This window comes from Perca fluviatilis, chromosome 1 (assembly GCF_010015445.1).
Source record: "Perca fluviatilis chromosome 1, GENO_Pfluv_1.0, whole genome shotgun sequence".
Classification (NCBI taxonomy): Eukaryota; Metazoa; Chordata; class Actinopteri; order Perciformes; family Percidae; genus Perca; species Perca fluviatilis.
The window spans coordinates 30,932,749-30,951,372 of record NC_053112.1 but is presented as its reverse complement, the minus strand read 5'-3'; the positions used below and the strand labels follow the sequence as shown (position 1 = coordinate 30,951,372).

The 18,624-nt window shown below is 41.5% G+C and overlaps 1 protein-coding gene across 3 annotated transcripts; it reads left to right on the top strand.

Moving 5' to 3' along the window:
• The first annotated feature begins 427 nt into the window (after positions 1–427).
• Positions 428–18,624, top strand: spag5 (sperm associated antigen 5). Of its 3 annotated transcripts, none has more exons than XM_039814002.1 (25): positions 428–551; positions 1,015–1,085; positions 1,172–1,291; positions 1,373–3,690; positions 3,795–3,987; positions 4,829–4,945; positions 5,119–5,211; positions 5,312–5,446; positions 5,793–5,912; positions 6,011–6,103; positions 6,802–6,936; positions 7,051–7,144; positions 7,260–7,407; positions 7,564–7,614; positions 9,328–9,502; positions 11,215–11,348; positions 11,517–11,685; positions 12,530–12,677; positions 13,382–13,625; positions 16,646–16,778; positions 16,924–17,004; positions 17,097–17,246; positions 17,372–17,446; positions 18,209–18,289; positions 18,396–18,624. In XM_039814002.1, exons 2-25 carry the CDS (start codon positions 1,047–1,049, stop codon positions 18,465–18,467), a joined length of 5,118 nt encoding a protein of 1,705 aa, XP_039669936.1. In that variant the 5' UTR covers positions 428–551; positions 1,015–1,046; the 3' UTR covers positions 18,468–18,624. The 3 variants fall into 3 exon arrangements, with proteins under 3 accessions (XP_039669936.1, XP_039669920.1, XP_039669927.1); XM_039813986.1 differs by having other exon boundaries at positions 13,367–13,625; XM_039813993.1 differs by having other exon boundaries at positions 458–485; positions 13,367–13,625.

The following is an 18,624-nucleotide window of genomic DNA, read 5'->3' as shown; positions in this document are numbered from 1 at the left end:
ATTCACAACAGTTTCCAAATCAAGACCATGTTTTAAACTATTAATTGAAACTGACATTTACTTTGAGTCTCTTAAATTGGTAAGAAATAAGAAAGCGAATTTACTAACTGATAAATACTCAAAAAAACTATTTAATTAAGAACATCTGCTGTCAATATCTTTAACGAAGTTTGTAAGTCTGTCACCTCTTTATTTTTCTATCTTTTTATTTGTTTATGTTTAATTTATCATCTTCATACTTGTCTTCATATTATATTATTTGCAATTATTTATGTACCTTATAATCTTATGTTTACGAACTGTGATGACTGAATGTTTTAAAAAAAACAACTGACATTAACTTCCTGTTGGCGGCAGCAGTGTGTGGTAGTACGCGGTACGTCCTCTCAGTGCGTGACACAACAACCGAAGAAGATAAATAGTCCAATAGCAGAGCTGACATTTGTGTTTTGAATGAAACGCGGTTGATGGCTGTTTGACGCAGGGTTTGTTTATCCTATTCTTGTATATTTTTGCAACGTTGGTTAAAGTTGGCTGGTGCAAGTTGGAAGGTAACATGCTTTTACTTTATTTCACAGGCCATAGTTTGGTTTATTTAAAATGTTCGTTAGCTGCCGCTGGAAAGTGTGTGTGCAAACTAACTAGCTAGAGTTGACGTAACGGTAACTTACGTTAGCTAACGACTTCGGTAACGCTTTCCTAAACTAACGTTAGGAGTTTGCTAGCCCTACGCCCTATCTAACGTAATTCTTAGCAACGTATTGAGTGATATTTTATTGTTTCACCATGCACCCAAGTTATGTTTGATAAGTTACTGTATTAGCGTGTATCAATGTGCTAAGGCCAACTGCCTGTAGTCAGACACTTAACGTTAATATCGTTAACGTTAGCTTCTTAGCAAGCGGGTGAACTTGATTTCTCTGTAGAGACTGACGTAACATTAATGTCCACCAATAAATTTAATCCACATTTAATCACGTTTTATACAAAAAAAATGTCTGTCTTAATTTGCAGCTGTAAACTAAGTGTCCCAACACACCGGAGTAATGTCCTCCAGGAAGTCACGTTCCAGTGGGGAAGGCTTGGTAAGACTTTTGTGCTTTGTTATGCATGATGTTGTTAAATTATGATTTAACACGCTAGTAATGCATTGTTTGACTTATGGTGTTAGCCGTCAAGCAAAGGTGGAGAGCGTACCCCTCTGAGAAGTCTGCAGAATGAAATGCTGCATAGGTCAACTCCATCGAGGTTCAAATCGCTGCTCAATGCTGATGTTGTGAAACTGACCATGGTGGGTTTATACTATACTACTCCTATTGTTTTCAATGTCTTTGTGACTTTTTCTTACATTTTCATTCATTCTAATCAACAGGGTGATGTTCCTCTCAGTGACCCAGAACCCCGCTTGCAGGCTCCTTCTTCCACCAAAGTGATTCAAATCAATGCTTCCACCATTGATAATACTACTACTGAGACAGCTTGTGGACTTGGAGATGTAACATTTAAATCCCTTGTCTGTCCTGGTGGGGAGGTTGAGGTTACAGGCTCATTAGTGTGTGCAGAAGAGAGTATTATTTTGCCCAAGGACCAGGCTATGAAAAACATGCAAGAAACCGAAGATACAGTCCTCTCTGACACTATAATAGTTCAGTCATGCAGTGACCACATTGATCACCCCTATTACAATCCTGAGATGAAAGATGCTTCTTTGATTGACGTTGATGCAGCATGTCTCTGTGACATTTCAAACTCTAAACTAACCCCTGAAGACTTGGATAATAAACGTGCCACAAAAGATTTCAGATGTTTTCAGAATGACTGCTTTGACGAGAAAGATGTCACTTGGAAATCATTTGTCTGTGATGGAGGTGAGGTGGAAGTTTCTGATGTCACCAGACTACAAGAGGAGACCATTCCTCTGCCCAAGGCACAGCTGGGTGAACCTTTACAAGACCACAGTGTAAATTTAACAAATATCTCTGATTGTGGCCAATTATGTCAAGTGGAACCCCTCATGGATCATCCCTACTTTAGCAGTGAAAATGGTGTTTGTGTCATCACCACCTTCTCTGACACCACAAATACTCCTGAAAAGCCTGCTGATGGACTGAGTGATGCAACCTTCAAATCATTTAACTGCAGTGGAGGTGTGATTTCTGGTGGCACCAAACTTGCAGATGAGGCTGTTCCTCTACCAGCTGTCCAAACTGCAACCTGCAGTGAGTCATACAATTATGGTGTAGAGTCAAGCATGTTTGCTAGTGACCACTATGTGCAAAACCGTAATGATCATTCAGATCACCCACACTGCAATATTGAAAATTACCCATTGGGGGAACCATTACCATTCAGCCCTGATGTTGTGGATGAGGATAAACTGATAAGCCTGGTGGTGCAAGATTCCCCGATTGGTGGACAAGCGGAGAATACATTCAGCTCTTTAATCAGTGCCGGAAGGAACATTGAAATACCAAATTGCACTCGATTGTCTCAGAAGATTTTCCCTCTGCCTGACAACCAGGCTGTGATCTGCCAGCCCCTGGATGACAATGGTGTACCTACTTACCTTACACAGGATCACATTCAAGAGGACTATGAGAAACCTAACAGTCATGTGGAAAATGAAGAAGTTGTGTTTGATACTGACCCACCAGCTGTCAGTATGTCTTCACTGACTAACACATATTTAAAGGCATTGGATGATAAATCTGTTAAGTGTCAAATGCAAGAAACTTCAAAAAAGGACTTGATGCATCCTGTGGACATTGCATTGCCTGCAATGCTTTATAGAGCAGAGTCTTCTGACAGCAGCCATCTTGCAGTTTCGACAGAGATTCCATCACTTGCGGAAGTGCATGAGGAACACTTCTCTCAAGTGCAAATCAGCAGTGAACCCTATAAATCCAGTGAGGCCAAAGACTGTGCTCTCAGTTCATCCGGGAATGGACCGATTCTTTGGAATTCTGCAGAAAAACCTCAGTCAGAAAACCTCCCTAATGTTTTGAAAGTGCTGTCAGAATGTCCCTCAGTAGCATCAGGTTTGCCGTTTGGGTTCCTCAGTCCGACTGTTAGAAGAGCCTCTCTCGCTGTATTAAAGGCTTTTAAGGGTCCTGCTTTTGACCAATTTTTGGCTGAAGATTCTGCTCTCAAGGGTGGAGCAAGCTTTTTGGCTGGTACTTTTTCAAATTTAGACCAACCTGGGTTATGGGGAGAGCACCTGGTAAGCCCCATGCCACGTCCTCTGTTTAACTCTACAGCACTAGAGTGCAAGCCCCAGCCAGATGTAGTCACTGAGCCCCTTGATTATGTGTGTGCAAAGCCTTGTGCAGTGTCCCAGTCAGACCCAGTCAGTGAGCCCATTGAGGATTTGGGTGCAAAGCCCTGTGCAGTGCCTCAGACTGAAGTGGAGGTTCTGGATATGCCTATGATTCCAGATGGTTCCCTTCAGCAGCAGCTTCGGCAGATGGCAGAATTCCTTTTCTTGGCATCAGGAAAGATGGGTCCTGCTGCTATCTCCACTACAGTTCTGCGTCCTGCTGCTGCTACTCCTGCAGAATCCCACAGTGTATGTGTGGGCACCACTCCTGTTAAATGGTTGGACCACAGCGTCAATACATCTGGTCAATTTGAGCGAAAGAGGGATTTCTCTGTGGTTGATTCCTGTACTCTGACTGACCCTCTCCTGTGGAAGTAAGTGTTGCCTCTGGATTAGTTAGGTTGCCAATGATTTCTGAATATGACATGGTTAATTCAAATATCTGTTTTTTCTGTCTGCCTTTCACTGTTTCTGTCAGTCTACCTCCGGGCGGTCTTGAGGGTCTCCCCAGAAAAGAGCTGGAGCAAGGGTTAAGGTCTAGCATGATCATGGTTGAGGCTCTTGTGCAGCAGTTGGCTGCAGCCAGGGCAAATGGATGTTCTTCTGCAGGCCCTGCACCCTCAGACCTCAGGGAGAAACTAGTGCAGACAGACCACACTGAACTCAGTCAGGTAAGCACACATTCAGACCTCTTTAAAGGAACACGCCGACTTATTGGGAATTTAGCTTATTCACCGTAACCCCGAGAGTAAGACAAGTCGATACATACCCTTCTCATCACCGTGCGTGCTGTAAAGCTGTCTGACGGCTCCAGCGGCATCAGCCCATAACAGAACAGGCAGGTGAATGGTTCCAGTAATCCTACTGCTCCGAATAAGTGACAAAATAACGGCAACATGTTCCTATTTACATGTTGTGATTTGTAGAGTCACACGCGGTACAAATAACAATGATACACAGCTATCTTTAAGTAAACAACCGCAAAACCGGAACTATATTCTCGGGCGGAAGAATATAGTACTTGGCGGGAGTGATATGCTCGCAGCAAGCCTGTCTGAGAATATTGTTCCCGGTTTGTTTTACGGATAGAAGATGGCTGCGTCGTGTTTTTGTACACGCGCGGTACTCTACAAATCACAACATGTAAACAGGAACATGTTGCTGTTATTTTGTCACTTTGTCACAATTCGGAGCAGTAGGCTAGTTGGAACCAGTTACCTGCAGGATCTGTGCTGGGCTAAGCTAATGCTGGAGCCGTCAGACAGCGTTACAGCACGCACGGAGATGAGAAGGGTATGTATCGACTTGTCTTACTCTGGGGGTTACGGTGAATAAGCTAAATTCCCAATAAGTCGGCGTGTTCCTTTTTTAAGGGGCTGACTGTGAGAGATTTGAAGCATTTAGAGTATGCACTTTTTGTAAGTTTAGTTCTTTTGCTATTGCAATGTCTTAGGTTTCTTTTAGTTCATCCACAATCTCTGTTTTAATGTATTTGTTTTTTATTTTATATAGACCACAATATACAGAGACCTATATTTGGAGGCTCTAAACAGGGTTGGTGATTTGGAGATGGACGATAGTTCTCTACAGAATCTTACCCAGTGTATGCAGGACACGAGGGTCACCATGGTGAGACCCAATGACGTAACATGTTTTATGTTGCAAAATTGTCTAAACGTTATAGATAAAAGGCTCTGGCACATGCTTTGTTTTAAGGATTAACATTGTATGTGAAAAGAATGCAGTGACACACCTGATTTTGCTCTTTCATAACAGTGAAGTGTGTGCATTTGTCCCAACAGACCTCTTTGAGTTGTGACACAGATGCTGCTCTCTCTAACATGAAGCAAATGGGAAATGACATCAGAGAGGACTGTCAAAGCCTTGTTTTACATGTATGTAAACATGTCTTGCATGCTGTAATTATCTTCTAATTAGCTTCTGTGTAATTATCCAGTGGGTATGAATTAGTTTGTGTATTTTGCTTGTGTTTAGTACGATCAGATGAAGTCTCTGTTAAAGAAAACAAAGGAAATGCAGACAACAATGATGCAGAAGGTCAAAGATGCTCTTCACCAAAGAGATGACATGATGATACAGATGGAGGAGGCCTTCAGAGATAAGGAGGCGGTAAGCACGGTGACAAATCTCTTAATTGTTAATGTGACTTAAGTAGTTCAATGTATGTTTTGTCTCCATGACTATTCCAAGCAAAAAAGCGACTACTGCAGGTTGAGTATTTTGTTTTTTTGTATTGGTAAATACTGAAGATAGAATAATTATTAAAGAATTTGCTGATTGAGTTAGGACTAAACTGAGGCATTTAAAAAACAATGTGCAGGCCTCTTAAGCTTAATACTATTCAAACTGCCTTCCAAAGTACATTTTTGACATGTTTATTTTGAGAGAGAGAGAGAGAATATTATTTATTCATTTATTCCAGGAGCATTTAGTTTGTCTGGTTGTTGGTTTTCAGGCCTTCAGTGCAATGGAACAGCTGAGGACACACTGTGCCAAAGAAATCTCAGAGCTGGAGAGGATTGTGGGGTCTCAGCAAGAACTGTCAGCTGCCCTAGACCAGACTTACCCACAACAGGTACAGAAAACTGGCAGAAGCAAACCACTCTACTTTAACCTATTCATCATAACCTCAATCAGAATGTTTAATTTCTCATTCTTTCTCTACTAATGCAGGTTGCATTAAACCAGGCCTGCGCTGAAATGCTGAATTCTGCTTCTGCTGTTTTGTCCACAACCATGGATGAACAATCCAGTTTGATGAAAGAAGTATGTACAGTATATAATTTTTAAAAGGCACTCAAATAAGCACTGTAGGCACGTAACAATACCATCACACAAGGCCTGGGTGATATGGCCCTAAAATATTACGATATTTTATGATATATTTGTGATAATTATATTCTCAATGATATGACAAAATACTAAACTTTACTAAAATTTTATTTTTAATTTCAAGAACATTTGCAACAGTTTTGTCAGCATAAACCTTAACACTTTGCCTTTTTAAATATTCAGTAATTCAAATGTATTTTTATTTAGTTTGTAAGACAGTAACTCGGTGATATTCAGATTCTGTATAAATAATACAAAGTGCAAATCCAAACAGTAGCCACATTAACAGGCAATTATGTCAACAAGTTGGAACATTGCTGTTATGACAATATTAATTTTTTCATATTATATTTAAAAACAATTATACCAGTATTATTGAGAACGATATGGTATGGCACACCCCTTCATCATACAGCATGCATATTTCCAAAGTCCTATCTGCCAGCAGCTTAAAAAAAAGATGGACATATTGTAGTTTGATCTCTGGCATTTGTTCACAGTTTAATAACACAATAGTTGATCAAATTTTGCTCCGTTAAATGGTGTTTTGATTTGTGACCCCATTTACCACTTTATTTTAAATGCATTAATGATCATAATACGGATGCTTTTGCATGGTCGTGTTTCCACAGCTCTGCACAGTCAGAGGCCTGATGCAGAAAACTGCTCCCATGCTTCTGAAGCTAAATAAGAAGGCAGCTGCTGCTTTGAGAGAGAGGGATGAACACATATCTGCAAGAGACCAAGCTGTGGAAGAGAGAGAGCAGGTTGGATGTTTATACTGTATTTGGGACACTTGGCGAATCACTTTTCTACTTGTCTTATAAGAATGAGGATATTTTTTATTTATTTAATTTTTTAAATGAACTTGTACCCAACAGATCGAAGAGGAGTTAAACCATGCTTATATGAATCTCCAAACTGCCAGAGAACAGATTAGTGATTTAACTCTGCAGGGGACAATTCTGACCTCAGGTGAAAAGTTTCTTTGGTCATTTTGTTCCTTTTCTTTTCAAATAGTTGAATGGTCAAAATATTTTTCTTTATCAGCTTATAAAATTGCTAACATTTCCTTTTCCTTCAATTTCAGAAATGGGTGTGCTGCGTCAGAAGCTAACTGAAAGAGAGGAAGAGAGGGGTCCGCTGGAGAGGAAGGTGACGGAGCTGTCTGCCACGGTTTCCTCCACTTTGGCCTCCTACACCTTCTTGGAGCAGGCCCTTGATGCTGAGACTACAAAGTATGATCCCCACAACAACACTAATTTGTTGGTGGCATACATGTGCTCAGGAACATAAAAAGAAACTCCTACTGAAACATTTTTGAGGGGGATCTTGAAGAAGCAAAAAGTACTTACTGAAATATAGCATGTTGCTAAAACAAATTGTTGTTTCAGGTTGAAGCAGTCATGGAAGGACATCCAGCTTGCAAAGGACCGAGCAAATGAGTACGTGGTAATTGATTATCTACTCATTAGGTAGACTCAATAACTTTCAGGTTGAAATGGTTTGGTTAGATATGAAATATAGAGCAATTTGGAGTTGGTCCAAGTAATAATCGCCCGCAGTTTAAACATACATTTTTACCTGCCTCAGAAGAATAGTGGTGGAGACTGGAGCGGAGAGTGATGTTCCTTCAGGCTCCACAGCCCGGCCAAGTGCCAGGGAAAGCCCCAAGAACAATTAACCTTACAACTATGGCACCATATGAGGTTAAAAAAAGGGAAAGAAAATTTGTGAACAGCTGGAGAGATGAATTCGACTAGGTGCGTTTTATGAAGGAGGAGTAATGTTCTGCGGGCTCGGCAACTATGTACCTAGCAAGCATTACCAGCATTTGTATCGGTTAGGGCTGTCTCAAACAATTATTTTTTTTAAACGGTTAATCTAGCGATTATTTTTTCGATGAGCGATTTATTTTCCCATTGCTCAATTATTGACCATTTACACAAAACAAATTTCAATAAGGTTCAATTCTCTATTTATTAAAATTGTTTAACACTGCACTGTTCAAGTAAAATGAATTTTTAGTGCAACCTGAAGCCAGATGTAGGCTATCAATCCAACCACAAAATAAAGTCACTTTCAGGAGGAATACAAAACTAAAAACTTAACAGTAAACCGAGCAAGTGCAAAAAGAGTAGTGTATGACAGATTAACCTGTATTTGTGTTTTTAACACTAGGTAAAATAATACGCTCTTGTTTAACATCCAAGCTCTTTTCCCTTTTTAATTTAACTTTAATTATTTGTATCTAAAGGCTGGTTAAGCACTGTAGGGAGGAGAAGTTGGACAGTTTTTTTTTTTTTTTGGGTCTTGTTCCAGTGATTGGCACATCTAGGTGATGTGTCTGATGTGCGTTAGCATGTTAGATGTATTTCCACTCACATACCCAACAACTGCTGAACGATGCCGACACACAGTCCTCGTCTTATCCCCCACTCTCTCGCCTGTAGCCTACTACTGGAACTGACCCGAAGACCAACGTTTTCAAGGCGGGGACGGCATGAGAAGACATGACACGAGAGACTCCACGCTGCAGCCATACAATCTCGAAGTTTTGCCAAACTTGCGATCTTAGAGGCCGGTGGGGAACTCTTGTGGGTTGCCACCACTCACCATACTCGTCCTTTCGTGCTGCTATCTCTAACTCACTCACTGGACCGTCGACCTGACAAAAAACTGCATGTAGGCGGAGGAGCTCGGCTAGCTTCAGAGCTAAGGCGGGGCTACAGATCAGGTGTGCCTAGAACCCGTGTATCTAACAGTAGTTCCGCATTACATTAATTTGCACGTAAGTTTTATTTATTTTTATTTAGTGACTCATCGACGACTTCGACGAATCGTCCCTGCCCTAGTATCTGTTAAATGTACGCAGTTAAATATCAGCTAATATTCAACTGTAAAGTAGCTACACCTTTAAAGGATCCCTTGGTAAATCTGCCTCGGTCAAACAAGCTTTCAACGGTTTGTTCAAATTCTGCATTAGCAAAACGCAAAAAAATTATAAAATGATACATCTTTACCCGGACAAGTGACTTTTGTGCATCGACAAGTGGAACGTAAATGCACTTGTCTTCAAAAAATTAATGTCGAGCCCGGTCACCTAAAATAGTACAACTAATGCCCACTGCCTGCGTTTTGTCTGTGCTTGGGTCCAGGTTGGAGACATCCCTGGATCAGTCAGAGCAGCGCGTCTCTGAATTAAGTCAGGCTCTGGCTCAAACAGAGGAGAAGTTCAGTCACCTGCAGCTCCTCTCAGAGTCCCAGAACCTACAGATCCAGCAGCTCCAGGAGGTTTGCACACAACTTCGTGGTGTGCGGGAGATGAACGAGGTAAGTTTTACAAGCTTAACTTGAGGGAGATTTATATATTACACTTGGAGAACCTTTTTAAATATTGACTTGAAATGTTTCTGTGATGTTAGATCCTCTTATTGCTGCCTTTTACAGTGGGGCTCGAAAGTTTGGGCACCCCAGGTAAAAATTTGTATGAATGTGCATAAAGAAGCCAAGAAAAGATGGAAAAATCTCAAAGGCATCAAATGACAGACATTCTTATAATATGTCAAAAGTTAGATTTTATTACCATCATTTACACTTTCAAAATAACAAACAAAAAAATGGCATCTGCAAAAGTTTGGGCACCCTGCAGAGTTCATATCATGCCCCGCCCCCTTTGGAAAGTGGAGACCTGACAGTGACTACGTTTACATGCAGCCAATAACCCGTTCAAAACCGGAATATTAGCAATAACCCGGTCGCGCACGGCCATGTAAACACGGCAAAAACACGAATATGCTCATATTCCTGTTTTTTAAAAACCTGAAAATGATCCCTGGGTTACCCCTTTTCTAACCCGAAATTTTGGTCATGTAAACGCGTATCGGCATATCTCCATCAAAAGGAACATTGATTTATGTTCTGCGCTGATCTATTCGCAAGGAATCTTGGTCTTTTGAGTAGAGGAACTTCTTGTATGCGCCAGAAAACCTGCGTGCAGTATACCGGAAGTAAACAAGAAGTAGAGGTAAACATGGCGAGACACAGCACCACACTTTTGGAGCGAGGAGGAAACCAATTTCTTCATTAGTGTGGTGAAAACCATGAAGATGTCTTTTGTTGACGGCAGAAAGTACCGAGATAGTGAGATTTATAAGAAGGTGACCGAAAAGTTACGCAAAGCAGGGTTTGTCCAGATGCTAACCGTACGTGGCCGTTTACTTCGGGATATTGCCAATTTATTACAAATGCCATGTATACAGGAGTAACTCTCTGCTCACGCATGTAAACGGGTTATTCCCAATGTTTCAGAAACCCGAATAGTGACCTTAACCCGACCATAACCCGAAAATGACAGCTTGTAAACATCGTCAGCCAGTGGCACAGGGAACCTTTCACGAGTAGAAGAGTAGAAAATTTCAGCAAATTTTGGACGCTAACTTGATGCCATCTGTGAAAAAGCTGAAGTTAAAGAGGATGGCTTCTACAAATGGATAATGATCCTAAACACACCTCAAAATCCACGGTGGATTACATCAAGAGGTGTAAACTGAAGGTTTTGCCATGGCCTTCACAATCTCCTGACCTCAACATAATTGAAAATCTATGGATAGACCTTAAAAGAGCAGTTTGTGACAGACAGCCCAGAAATCTCAAAGAACGGGAAGACTTTTGTATGGAAGAATGGACGAAGATACCTCAAACAAGAATTGAAAGACTCTTGACTGGCTACAGAAAGCATTTACAAGCTGTGATACTTGCCAAAGGGGGCAGTACAAGGTATTAACTCTGCAGGATTCCCAAACTTTTGCAGACGCCATTTTTTTTATTTTTTTTTTTTTTTTGCAAGGGTAAATGATGGAAATAAAATCTAACTTTTTATTTACCCAGTCTGGTACAGTCTGGTAAAGATTTTGAAATCACTTTTGCTGTCTTGATTGACACCGGTTATTTTCTGCCCTAAAAATCAAGACTTCATACAGTTAGGTGCTGTCCTCATAGTACGTGACTTCTGTTTTTAGAATTACCTGTTGTCTGTGTGTCAGTTCTTACAGATGGAGAATGAGTTGGCGAGGGAGCAGGTGGTAGAAAGTGAGCGCACGCTGATGGCCAACCTGCAGGCACTCCGAGAGCGGAACATCCAGTGTGAGGACCTAAAAGAAGAACTTGGTCAATTTCAGTAAGTTATCATCCTATCTTTTTTGTTTTCCCTACTTTTAGACTTTATAGTATATTTGATCAAGATAAAAAAAATCAAAGTGGGTAAAACAAAACAAAGTGGGTTTTAAACAAAATGAAGTTGTTTGTCTGTTTACTAAATTAAAACTTGTCCGTTTGTGTAATGCAGGCTTGAGAACCGGAGTTTGCACAAGGAGCTGGAAACCACAAAGTCCAGAGCCAGTGCAACCCAGCTGGAGCTCGGAGAGAAACTGGCACAGGCGGTCACTGAAATTACGTTGCTGCATCACACACTGCGAGGACTGACAAATGAACTACGTGCAGCGCTCAATGACCAGGTAACTCGAAAGAACCGCTTGAGACGACCTAAAGCAGAAGAGCAGCTGAATTTCACCACCTTTGTCCCACTTACATATGTGCCCATGGCATGCTTATATTCTATACGTAGATTAGGGATGCACCGAAATGAAAATTCTTGGCTAAAACCGAAAAAGAAGAAACCAAGACCGAAAACCGACACACTGTTAGAACTTATCCCAATTATTAGTACCATTGCATTTCTGGCTATGACTGTGTACTAACCTTACTAAAATCAAGACATTGAGTTGTATAAATTAATATTAAAGTTTAATTAAAAAAATTTCTTTCAGAAATATGGCTACAATCTGATAGTTACATACAGTATATAGTAGCCTAAGAACAGAATGGCTTAGTTGTTGTTGTTATTATTATTTAGAATAGATCTCACTGAAACGTGTGCTGACAGACTCTTAGAGTGTACTTTTAATTTTTTTCACTCCGTGGTCAGTCTCAACCGCTTTGCTTAGGAGACGCTTTGCAGGTGGAACGGGTACTGACACACGTCCAGGTCGCTGTTTCTGTTTGCGTCATCACAACATTTTCGGCCGTATTGTTTCGGTGATAGAAAGTATTAAAATGGCCCAAAAGGGCATTTTCTGCCGAAAATTTTCGGTGGCCGAATATTCGGTGCATCCCTAACGTAGATACAGCATGCAAGGCTAGAACTGTTTGTGTGTACTGCTTTATGTGTGGTGTCAAATTTCATGGTGTACAACATTTTTTAATGTTTTTTAAAGGAAAGTAATACTGAAATTAACTGTAATTAAGTGGACTGCAGCACTGTGGAGAAAAACACGTTTTCATGCAGGCTTGTCTTTTCAGAAACCAGAACCACCGAAAGATAAAGAGTCTCATGCAGTCCACACCGCGGAGCGTCGTCACCCATCTTCCTCCTTTGTCGATAGCATCATGGTTGCATTAACTGCTGAGGAGGAGGAAGACTCCTCAACAGAGACAACTCCTGGATCAGGTACTGTAGCTTACCCCGCATGTTCCTAGAAGTGATGTTTCCAAATTGTAATGGCTATTGGGCTAATAAGTGTACTTGGTTATGGTAATGGCTGCCTTGGTTCTTTAAGAGACAAGAATGTCACAGATTAAATTTTCTCATAAAAGCAGCCAATTACTTAACTCTGAACACAATTGGAGACTTTCAGACAGACGCAGTGATGCTGGTTAAAGCCATGCTGGTGGTCAGTCTGAATGGGTCAAGGTGCTTCATCCATTATCCACCTCCCAAACTCAGGTTGGACACTTGCTCCTGAGTATAAAAAGCATCCTGTGAAGGAGGGTTAAGAGGCAGTTTCCCAAAAATAACTAAGAATGTTTCTCCTTTTAAAACGTAGGAGGTGACAATGTGTTGCTGTAATGGCATTTTCTTCAATACTCTATACTTGTTCTGTCTACATTATCTGCTGTTGCAATTATCCCATTTCCCCCACAGATAATAAGCTAGGCCGTGGATAATGTATAGCTGAAAATGCCCTTTTTGAATTAACTCGTCTCAGAGTAATTTTGAAGCAGTTACTGATTTGCATAGACACACAGACATAGCATCTTGGTTACGTGGACCATAATGAAATTTAAAAAAGCGCATGTACATCTAACTACACGCCTCAAACTCAGTTCAGAGAGGGATTAAATGTCCTCTGATTTAAGGTACTGTCTCTTCAGTCCCTTCAGACACACCAGAGCCTCTGTGTGAAACTTTGTTCAGCGAGACAAGCGCCTTCACACGCGTTGCCATCACCCCTAAAAAGAATTTCAGTGCGGTGGAGTTTGAGCCTGAGGAGGACGATCAAAGCAGCATGGCAGAGTTGTTCGCTGGCCTGGGCAGCACCGTCACGGAACTTATCGGCACCCTGAAGCTGCTGCGACAGCGTAAGGATGCTCAGCTGGAGGAGCTGCACAACACCATGTAAGTGCAGTAAAATGTGTATGTGGTTGTGGAGATGATTCACACCAAACGCAAAGCAAATTTAACTTTTTTTTTTTTTTTTTTTTTTCTTTGTTTTTTATTCAATGAATAAATGCTCAGTTAATAAAATGTTAAAGGGGTGATAGAATGCAAAACCGATTTTACCCTGTCATAGTTGAATAACGACAGTTTGGAGGGTAAATAGGACATACATAGAATCTCATAATCCCATTCACACCCCTTTCCTCTGCAAATCTCACAATTTGAAACTGCCTCTGAAAACGGGCGAATCTGAACAAAGCTGGAAGTTGGCGTCATCCTCCCAAATCCTCCTCATTTGGCTCAACCTTCTATCTTTGTAACGCCCCCAAATTTACATAGGCCACTAACTGATCTGAGGTCGTTAGTCTTCTAAATCTAGGTCGTGCAGATCTCTGCTATTCCATTACAAAATTCACTTCTGAGACTTTTTTTTTTTTTGCGAGAAATCAACTATGTAAAACTCAAATATGGGCCGTTTTATGAAAATTGATGGCTAATAGCAAATTTAGTAAGTCAGTGTCGAACTTCATAAGCTCCACAATCTGCCGAGACAGGCGGCAGCTGCTGGCTGGGTTCGCTGCCTTCCCTGTCGGCCTCACCACCTTCATAGACTCACTGAGCTGGAGCTGTGTCAGGATCTCTCACACGAGCTGCGCTGTGTACTTTAGAAAAGAAGAAAGTTTGGAGGTTTTGCAAGGATATTGAAAATGAACCATGGTCGTAAATGCAGTGTTCCAGACTGTACAACGGAATAGCCTACTGGCCGAGAGAAAAGGGTTTAGAACGAGTATATCAGACGAGAGGGAGTTGTGGATCTAACGCAGCGCTGCAGAGGCACTGGCAGAGGACAGGCTTGCAGGGGTTCACTCTCCTCTCCCCACGCTTACTAGCTAAAAAGGTGAGTTAATGCTTTGGTAGAGGTTTTATGTCGCAAGAGTAACGTTAGAACAACACTATAGTTATAATGAAAGTGTCGAAACTTTTTTATTTTGTGTGTGCGTGTGTGTGATTCGCTCAACCAATCAGCGTGTGTGTGTGGGATTCGCTCAACCAATCAGCGTGTGTGTGTGGGATTCGCTCAACCAATCAGCGTGTGTGTGTGGGATTCGCTCAACCAATCAGCGTGTGTGTGTGGGATTCGCTCAACCAATCAAGGTGTTGTTGTGGGATTCGCTCAACCAATCAGCGTGTGTGTGTGGGATTCGCTCAACCAATCAGCGTGTGTCTCTAGTGTGTGTGTGTGTGTGTGTGTGTGTGTGTGTGTGTGTGTGTGTGTGTGTGTGTGTGTGTGTGTGTGTGTGTGTGTTTCGCTCAACCAATCAGCGTGTGTCTCTAATGTGTGTGTGTGTATTGGGATTCTCCTCAACCAATCAGCGTGTGTCTCTAATGTGTGTGTGTGTGTATTGGGATTCTCCTCAACCAATCAGCGTGTGTGTGTGTATTGGGATTCTCCTCAACCAATCAGCGTGTGTGTGTGTATTGGGATTCTCCTCAACCAATCAGCGTGTGTCTCTAATGTGTGTGTGTGTTATTGGGATTCTCCTCAACCAATCAGCGCGTCTCTAATGTGTGTGTGTGTTATTGGGATTCTCCTCAACCAATCAGCTGCGGTGTCTCTAATGTGTGTGTGTGTGTATTGGGATTCTCCTCAACCAATCAGCGTGTGTCTCTAATGTGTGTGTGTGTTATTGGGATTCTCCTCAACCAATCAGCGTGTGTCTCTAATGTGTGTGTGTGTGTATTGGGATTCTCCTCAACCAATCAGCGTGTGTCTCTAATGTGTGTGTGTGTGTATTGGGATTCTCCTCAACCAATCACGCGTGTGTCTCTAATTGTGTGTGTGTGTATTGGGATTCTCCTCAACCAATCAGCGTGTGTCTCTAATGTGTGTGTGTGTGTATTGGGATTCTCCTCAACCAATCAGCGTGTGTCTCTAATGTGTGTGTGTGTGTGTATTGGGATTCTCCTCAACCAATCAGCGTGTGTCTCTAATGTGTGTGTGTGTGTGTATTGGGATTCTCCTCAACCAATCAGCGTGTGTCTCTAATGTGTGTGTGTGTTGTATTGGGATTCTCCTCAACCAATCAGCGTGTGTCTCTAATGTGTGTGTGTGTGTGTATTGGGATTCTCCTCAACCAATCAGCGTGTGTCTCTAATGTGTGTGTGTGTGTATTGGGATTCTCCTCAACCAATCAGCGTGTGTCTCTAATGTGTGTGTGTGTGTATTGGGATTCTCCTCAACCAATCAGCGTGTGTCTCTAATGTGTGTGTGTGTGTATTGGGATTCTCCTCAACCAATCAGCGTGTGTCTCTAATGTGTGTGTGTGTGTATTGGGATTCTCCTCAACCAATCAGCGCGCAGCTCATCTAAATATTCATGAGCATACCATATTTGGAAGAAAAGCTGTTGTTCCAAATAGAGTCAAAACGCAGGGATGCATAAGGGCCAAAAAAATAGCACCTGGGCCATTTTCAGCCTAACCAATGTTACATACCCCATTAGGAGACCTTAAGGAATGCTGTGAAATACCCTATATAATCATTCTATCACCCCTTTTAAATATATATATATATAAAAATAAATTAAAAAAAAAAGAAAAATCTCCAATATATTTGATTGTTAATTGAATTGGGAACAAATCATGCCAACACTTGATACATTAGTCATGTAGAGAGACTGTACTGCTGCTACTAATGAACCAATTTCTGTTAGTTTCTCAAGTCTAATGTCAGCTCACTTCACCATGTTTTAGCATGTAGGGCCTTTGTCAGAGGTTTGGTATTGAGATGGTCAATCTGTAACACTGAAGAGGTGACAAAGTGTTAATATAAATAATTCTTAGAGGAATGGATTTGAAGTTTTCTTTAAAATTAAAAAAAAAATTTTAGAAAATCTTTTTTCAGAAAAGCTTGGGGGGGGGGGGCAGTAGAGTATGTGTGTGTTCTTTGTTTTCCAACATTATCTTATGCATTTCCAGCTCTGGCCTGCAGGTGGAGCAGCAGGCTGCAGACTACAGACACGAGGCAGAGGTGTCTGAGCTCAATCACCAACTCAGTCGCCTGAACAGCCTTTTTGAGAGGGGAAATCAGGCACTACAGCAGAAAGCTCAGGTCAGAACTACTGTACATAGTGTTGACTTAATCTATGATGCCTAACAAAATTCAAAATGGTTTACAAAAGGGCGTCCACTGATGGGAATTATCTTGTTGACCTGAAGAAGCACTGAGAACATCTAAAAAGATTCTCCTTACACAGGATGAGAAAATGGTGACAAAGTTGATGGCAGAAATACAAGAGACCCAGGAAACTCTAATTAAACACAAGACTGACAGTAACGTAAGGCACAAAATCTCTCTCTCTCTCTCATGCATGCATACATACAGTTGGCTAAATGTAATAGTTTATTTTTATTTGTAAATTTTTCACAGGAATTGCGGAAGGAGGTGGTTGAGCTTCGGCGTTCTCTCCAGCAGTCAAAGGTGGAGTCTCAATACCTGCGGGAGGAGTTGAGGAAAGCTGGAAGCCAGTCAGCTAACCAGGCACTTTTCTTGGAAGAGAAGATCCAGTTATTGAGAGAGGTATGATCCTTTCACTTTATGGTGTGAGAATTGCCAGGTACATAGTAGTTATAATACTTTTTAGGTTATAATTGAGCAAACGCTTCAGGTTCTCTAACCGGTCTCTTTGATTGTTTTATCTGTAGGTGGAGAGACTGAAGTTGAGTCTTCAGGAAGGGGAGCAGGCCAGAGTTAAACTCCTCGATAGAGCAAAAAGACATGTAAGTATCAGCTTGCAGCCCAGTCTCACTGAAAAGCGTACAAATATCACGGGTTTCCACCTGTGAAATGCGTGCAATGTGTACGCGGAATTGAAATTGTGCGTACAGCAGATACGCGGAGCGCTCCAATTACAGTAATGGAAACCACTGCGTTTATAGTATGAAGGGACGTGGGCCCGCGTAAGGAGGTTGGTTGGGGTGGCGGATGGGTAAAACACAGGACTTTCACCCAGGAGACCGGGGTTCGCGTCCCGTGTTTGGCGATTTTAGGCCGTTAATTAGCGTGTTTGTGGCGCATTTTTCCGCGACTTTGTAGTGTTTTTTTGTTAAGCCTTTCCCAATGTTTCTTCCCTAAACCCAACCGTTTATTAGTGTGGTTTTGTGGATTTTGTTGTGTTATTAAAGCCTTTCCCTGCATTCTTTCTCTAAACCCAACCATATCTATGTTTTTGTGTGTGATGCTGTTCTCGCGATAACACACAACGTGGTGACGCGAGCTGCGTGCATATAAAACGCACCGGTCCCCATGACTTCAATTGGAGCGCTCCGCGTCTGTAATGCACTTAGAATTTCACTTTCGCGTACACATTGCACGGTAGAAACCCGTGTTATTTGTACGCTTTCGAGTGAGATCGGGTTGCAGCTTGATATACTGTAGTAGACATAAAAGCATTGGTTTATTCTTCATATGTAATAGAGAAGAAGTGTGGTATAATTGAGGATGTAATCCAGTGGTTCACGATGTTGTAATGTCTCTCACAGCAAATGATCCACCAGACCAACCAGCAGAAAAGTGAGAATGAGCTTCAGATGTTAAACAAAGTGATTAATAAAGTCAGAGAGGTGAGGTTCATATTGTTTTTTGTTTAGTTTTTTTTTTCTGTCAAGATTGTAAATACTGTATGTATGGATATTTGAGTTAATGATTGTCTTAATTTTCTCCATGCAGGCTCTGCTGTCTTTGCCGGTGGTTGTGAAGAATTGTGAACAACTCCAACAACTTATCGAGTACATCGGCTGACGTGTTTGCCATCGTCCCCTGCGTTCATTGTATTTATTCAGTCCCTCCAGAAAAACGCGATTATGCGATCGCATAATTCAATTCATAATCAGACAAATTCCGCATATTTATGCGGGGGCCGCATTTATTTTTCAAATACGCCGCATTTTAGCCACAT

Bases quoted from the DNA above. Each gene is read 5' to 3' on its own strand.
- spag5 (XM_039813986.1), top strand. From the start codon at position 1,047: ATGTCCTCCAGGAAGTCACGTTCCAGTGGGGAAGGCTTG. The intron at 5,212-5,311 runs GTATGTAAACAT...GCTTGTGTTTAG, and splicing joins GTCAAAGCCTTGTTTTACAT to TACGATCAGATGAAGTCTCT. The intron at 6,104-6,801 runs GTATGTACAGTA...GTGTTTCCACAG, and splicing joins AATCCAGTTTGATGAAAGAA to CTCTGCACAGTCAGAGGCCT.